The sequence below is a fragment of the Poecilia reticulata genome, linkage group LG13 (assembly GCF_000633615.1).
Source record: "Poecilia reticulata strain Guanapo linkage group LG13, Guppy_female_1.0+MT, whole genome shotgun sequence".
Lineage (NCBI taxonomy): Eukaryota > Metazoa > Chordata > Actinopteri > Cyprinodontiformes > Poeciliidae > Poecilia > Poecilia reticulata.
Genome location: NC_024343.1, coordinates 8,805,441 through 8,811,850, shown reverse-complemented (window position 1 = coordinate 8,811,850; position 6,410 = coordinate 8,805,441). Strand labels below are relative to the sequence as shown.

The 6,410-nt window shown below is 40.0% G+C and overlaps 1 protein-coding gene across 5 annotated transcripts in view; it reads right to left on the bottom strand.

The window, feature by feature from the left end:
• Positions 1-6,410, bottom strand: part of sorl1 (sortilin-related receptor, L(DLR class) A repeats containing) — a 303,395-nt gene that overhangs the window by 166,218 nt on the left and 130,767 nt on the right. For all 5 annotated transcript variants that reach the window (XM_017308199.1, XM_008425236.2, XM_017308196.1 and 2 more), the window contains one exon: positions 2,831-2,948. In XM_017308199.1, coding sequence (XP_017163688.1) covers positions 2,831-2,948 — 118 coding nt within the window. The remainder of the gene's footprint in view (positions 1-2,830; positions 2,949-6,410) is intronic.

Genomic DNA, 6,410 nt, shown 5'->3' with positions numbered 1-6,410 from the left:
TCAATAAACCTTCAACAGAGGTTCTGGAATAGCTGACCCTGGAAATTTTGGTTGAGCACTGCTTCAGTAAATCTTGACATAGATTTTTGTAATTTCTTAACTTTTCAGTTTTTGCTACACACTTTTTAGGTGACAGTATTTAGGGGAATGTTGTTGTTTATTGGGTGGGATGTGTTTGGGTTTTTTTATTATTATTATTATTTGTGGTTTGTATATTTTGTCTTTCCTATTCCTTTGAAGAACTTTGTAAATTACAGTGAAAATGCTAATAAATATATTAAACACGAAAAATAATGATTTCCTATAAGTATAACCAATAGACACAACAAGGAAAAACAAAACAATAAACCCTGATGACACCCAAGAGTTATTTTCATATTTTAAGTCCGTTCTTGAATCCAGGGTGATTAATGGTCCATCAATCAATAATCCGACTGTTTTTAGTCCATGATCCAAGGCAATAGATCCAGAATGAGTAAAGTAGTTTGGTTCAATTAATTCCTACCGCAAAGCTGCGGTGATCCGGTAGCTTGCCATCCTGGGAAGAAATGGGGTGGAAAAAAAAACCTGACCGCCGAGCGGTTGCCAGAAAACACCCAATATAATTCTTCGGCTGTTTTAATAAGGCTCGATCCAGCCGTATTCTTCTGTGATTTTGGAAGATGCCAAGGCAAGCAGCTAGCCACAGTGACAGCAGCAACAGCAATGGAGATCCGAGTTCACCTGTGACCCGGAACTTAAAAGTGTGCCGTCAGTTTGACCCRCCAAAATAAAATACGGGTTGATTATTTTGTGCAGGTTACATAGCCAATGTCAAACTTGGTGAAGTATTAATTATTGCTATCAAACATGTCGTTTTGAAGCCAAAAATCCCTCAGAAACATTTAGGGCCAACCATTAATCAACTCATTTAAAGTTAAAACTCAGTGTCACACAAATACAAACATTGTAACATAAATATTTGGGTGTTGAACTGGATTGTTCAAGGTCCCTATCAAGCTAAGTTTCTATTAGCAGCTGCACAAATGTTTTTGATAAACTTTAAGGTATGTTTTAATGTACCAAGACACATTAAAATATACCTTGATCTTGGCTTTTTTTCTATTCTTCCTCTTTATTTTCTATCTCCCTGAAGGATAAGCCCTTTTTTTGCAACATTGTTTTGATAACTTATCTTCCACCGGTGATTTTGAGGTTTGAATGCACACTGCACGGCAGCTCATATTACTATGCAGTGCGGTACCAACCACAGCCAACCGGGCCCCCAAGAGCCCTGGCTTTTATAATAAAGTTGTGGGTTTTTGTTAATATAATCACATAAAAATCATCACTAAAAAAAACAAATAATCAGTTCCACTTAGGGGGCCCTAAGCGGCCATTTAGTTTGCTTGTGCCTTGGGCCGGCCCTGCTAATAAGTGATCTCTGTGGCAGATTAGCTATTGCTGCTATTAGTTAATCTAACACAGTGTTGGTAAGTGAGTAGCTACATTAAACAGCTGCTCTATTGACAATCTGTCAGAGTTGATGTGTTGGCAAGTCACCTTTTTTCTTTTTTTTTAACTGAACCAAAACACAAATTCAGCAACACATCTACAGGTTGTCAAAGTCAGCAGAATAACTGAAATACTTCTCTCTCTCTCACTATTTTTTTAAATAAAACTTTATCTMGTTGTCCTAGTGTTGACAATCAGTAGCAAAGCACTGCGTCCCTTTTTCTTATACATTTAAGATTTATCATGTTATATTGATAACTTGACAGCTAAGAATAGCAGTCATCGTCAGCGAGCAGYTTTTTGCCTTCTAGCAGGGAGATGGGGATGGGAACTTGCGCACATGACATAATGCTGCAACAGGTCTATAGTATAAAATAACAGTAGAGATTATTTAAAAATATAGTGATATATATCATGTATCATGATATAGCAAAAAAATTTCAGGACATTAGATTTTTCCTCATACCGCCCAGCCCTACTTCGAACCTCTCCCCATTATTGAAATAATCGTCAAAAAATATAGTAATCAATTAATTGCTAACTGGAGTATACAGATCCAAAAAAAGCCATTTGATGAAAAAATCAACATATTCAAAGCAGCAATAAAGCCAAAATTGTACAAGAAATATATAAAATTTGCATTTAAGATAAAAACACATTTCTCAATGTGTTTTAGCCAAAACTCCTCAAGTGGCAGTTTTACCTTCACCTTTTTTGGTTAATCAAATAATCATAAGATTTTAAGTTAAAACCACAAACTTTAATTTTATTGTACTTTTTCTGATAGATCAATATAAAGTATTGAAAAATTCAAAAAGTGGAAGATTTTCCAAGTAGCTGCACAAACCCTGAAAAGTGTTCTGTGTATCTGAACCCTCAGCAAAGGGATTCTTGTAATCCCTTTGCTAAGGGATTCCAGCAAAACGATTCCCTCCCTCGCCATATATGGAGAGGCTATATGACCTCTCCATATAGCCAAGGAGAGGCTATATATGAGCCTATATATGGCTCCTATATAGGAGCCTATATAGGAGCCTATATAGGAGCTATATAGGAAGCTATATGGCTCTCCTATATATAGCCTCTATATAGGAGAGCCATTTAGCCTCAATATATAAGGCTCTCCTATATAGAGGCTATATATATGGCTATAGCCTCTCCTATATGGCTTCCATGGAAGAGGCCATAAGAATTATGATTTTTTTTTTTAAATTGACATCAAACATCCAATTTGCTGTTTTCAAAAAGCCAAGTAGGAGACAGAAAACATGTGGAAGAAGCTGCCTTGGTGATTGGCAGGGTTTTCTAACATCTGTAACACTTCTGGCTCTCCCACCTGTGGCCATGATGAGTCCTGGAGCCGAATCTTTGGATAGAATGGACATCCTCCTCAACTGGATGTTAAATAGCTGGCTCCAGCGCTGGGCCAAGTGCAGAGAGCAACCTTTACTGAGCTGGGGGAGGAGAAACGAAGGGAAGTCAGATGAATGAGGAAAACAGGATTACTCTACGCAGAAAGTAGGAGTTTTTCTATATTCTTTTCGGAGAAGAATATGGAATAACAACTGCAATAATATCAAGACACAAACTGATGCACTATTTTCAAATTATACCGCTTGCATTTTTTTTTTTTTGCCTTAAAGGGAACACATACAAAGTCCTTTTTTTTAATAAATTTTTTTGCATACTTTGAGTGCTTATGAGTGAACTAAATGTAAATTTGTTTTCTCCYGGTGCTGTGTAGATATCTTTACATTCTTTCCAGGTTTTATTCTTCAGTGTGTTGATTTTTCTCTATTCACTATAACGTTTTTCTTTTCTAAGATGTCACCAAATTTGCTATTGAACTGCTAGATAAGGTTATTACTTCTGGCTAATCAGTTTTGTGAATTTGCCATTTTTTTCCTTGCAGTGATTTTGTAGTCCAAGTTCAGTTGTGCCAAATTTGGAAGTAATTAAGTCAAAATGTTCGTTGGTGCATGTATTAACGCACATTGCCTCCAGCCTCTTTGATGTGTTTGGATAAATTAGACTTTTCTTGGAAATGTATGCAGCTCAGCGGGAAAAGTAAGTTTGCACGTAGCACTTAAGGGCGAGTGCTTCAGCAACCTTTGCCAGTATCAAGAGGGATTTTCCCAAAGACTTCGTATGACTGAGGGTCAGTTCCTTCTCTTTTCTTAAACAAGGTACACAGCAAAGTGGTAAGCTGCTAAAAACACTAAAATGACAGCAAAGCTTATTTTAGACATACATTTTTTGTGTTGATAATGATGTAGCCATTGGTTCAATAGTAGCCTTGAGCCTTCTGCTAATGTTGCACTGTGGGCTAGCTTTTAGCTACCTCCTTGAGGAGATAATTGTACTGCATGTTTTGGATATAATTATTTGGCTTTGTTTGAGCCATTTTTGTCTTGGGAAACACATAATCCAAATGCATTGTGTGACATTCTTGACGCTCCAGTTAGCTTACTCCTTAATTGATTAATGATGCGCTGTATGTTAACTGCAGCAACTCTAGTCGCTCCTCAGCACTATTAACTTTATTTGTCTTATTTAATTTATTTACGTTCGTTTAAACTATATGGAAACAGCGGGTCTGTACACAAGAGTCAGCTCTCTTGTTTATTCAAGAGAGAAATGCTGGCCCTCGGGAAGAGCCTGACGGAAGTAAGCCATCCCAGCGGAGGTAAGAAGGTGGTATCGAGGCTGCAAGGCTGGAGCTAAGCTTAAGGCTAGGCTCGCCGAGAACCGGAGGCGTTTTAAACCATCACTTCCCTCCGTRATCATGGGGAATGTCAACTCACTACACAATATGATGGATCCTGACGGAGACATGGCTAACTGACAGCATACTGGACGCTACCGTTACTCTGCGCGGATTTACAACGGTCAGAGCTGATAGAGATCAGAAGGCATGTGGTAAAAGCAGAGGTGGCGGTTTGATCATCTACGTCAGGGGTTCCCAAACAACGGCCCGCGGGCCGAATCCGGCCCGCCTCCACATTTGGTCTAGCCCCCTGAACAATACCAGAGAGCATTCAGATTTTTTTTTCATTTACTGTATTTTCCGGACTATAAGGCGTTTATATGTGGATTTTTCTTCAACCACCAGGGGGCTCTTTAGCAGGAAGTGAATCACTGGAAGTCTCGGTTACTTGCGTGCCAACATTGAGCCCACAAGCAGGAAAATGAGTAAGAAACAGATCAGATGTCTTTGGAAAGTTTCTTTGCAAAGGGGAAAAGGCCCAGAGAAGAGATAGGAGAATGGATTTATCCCGGACCGGTAGGTGAGTCTCGCATTACGAGCCCGCTCTGCGTAACATGCGGCGACCAAGCTTCAAGCTGCTTTGCCACATAGAGACCAAGCACGCTGTGCTCAAGCAACACAGCTTGGGTGTTCTTGTCTCTCATCACTCCCAGATGAGACGGTCCCGTTGCAGAGAAACAAGCTCAGGGCTCCCGTTAGTCATTATCGTGAGTTAAAATTTTCACGAAAGTAAAATGTTCGTTTTTGTGGCGCTTCTGTTAATTTGAAGGGATAAACGTTACTATAGAGACCAGAGTCAGAGAGCTGCCCAAGTCTGGTTTAGACGGAAAGATTTAAGAATTGTCGGCCGATTCTCCAAACCTCTGTGAGCACAGAGTTGATAAAAGTACAACAGGGTCGATAGGTTCGTGTGTCCAAGGCAGGAGCAACACAAACCGATTCCAGTCACGAACATCCCGATTCCAGAGGATAATCCAGTAAAACCCCCAACATAGCGAGAATTTAGAATAACCAAACCCGGATGACGATGTAGAAGCAATAGTGATAGTTTGTGGACTCATTTTAAGAGATAAAAAAACGTAATAAAAAGAAAAGGCGGTGGATAAAAGACGACGGGAGMAGCCGCTCTATTTGTTGCATTATGATTTGGAGGTAAATATATTTTTTCATAGTTAACATTTTTAACTGAATAAACATAATAATGACCTTTAGATTTAATAATAAACATTTCCACATATTCCACACCTCAGACTTCTGCTATAACTCTGAAACATGTCGTATTCAGAAGTACACTGATGACACTGCCATCATGGGGTACATCCAGGACAGTGAAGAGGAGTACAGGAGCCTGGTGAGGGACTTTGTTGTCTGGTGCCATAGAAGCAGCCTGCATCTAAATACTTCCAAGACAAAGGAACTGGTCATTGACTTCAGGGRGGAAAGAGGTAGTCCATGACCAGTTCTGATAGGAGGGGAGAGGTGGAGGTTGTGCAGACCTATAAATATCTTGGCCTGCGGCTGGACAACAAGCTGGACTGGACAAGCAACACCAAGCAGCTTTATAAGAAGGCTCAGACCAGGATGTACTACCTGAGGAGGCTGAGATCCTTTAACATCTGTGGAAAGCTGCTGAGGTTGTTTTACCAGTCTGTTGTCGCCAGCGACCTCTTATATGCTATGGTGTGCTGGGGTGGAAGCATCTCGAAGACAGACCTTTCTAAGATGAAGAAGCAAATCAGGAGGGCTGGCTCAGTGGTTGGCACAAGGCTTGACTCTCTGGCAGCAGTGGCATAGAGGAGAACCCTACAGAAACTCGAGGATATTATGGACAACACCAGCCACCCTCTGCACACTGTCATCAGCAGTCAGGAAAGCAGGTTCAGTGGGAGACTGCTTCTTCCAAAGTGCAGGACCAAAGGAACTCATTTGTGCCTCATGCAATAAAACTCTTCAACTCCTCACTGGCTAACAGGAGTACCATAGAAATAGAGGAACTATAGAATCAAGCTAAATGCTAATTAAAAAAACAGTTTAAGGATTTGATGTATTGGTGTTGTGTGGGAGACTGAACTACAATTTCCCTGAGGGTAAATCCCAAAGGGATGAATAAAGTTTCTATCTATCTATCTATCTATCTATCTATCTATCT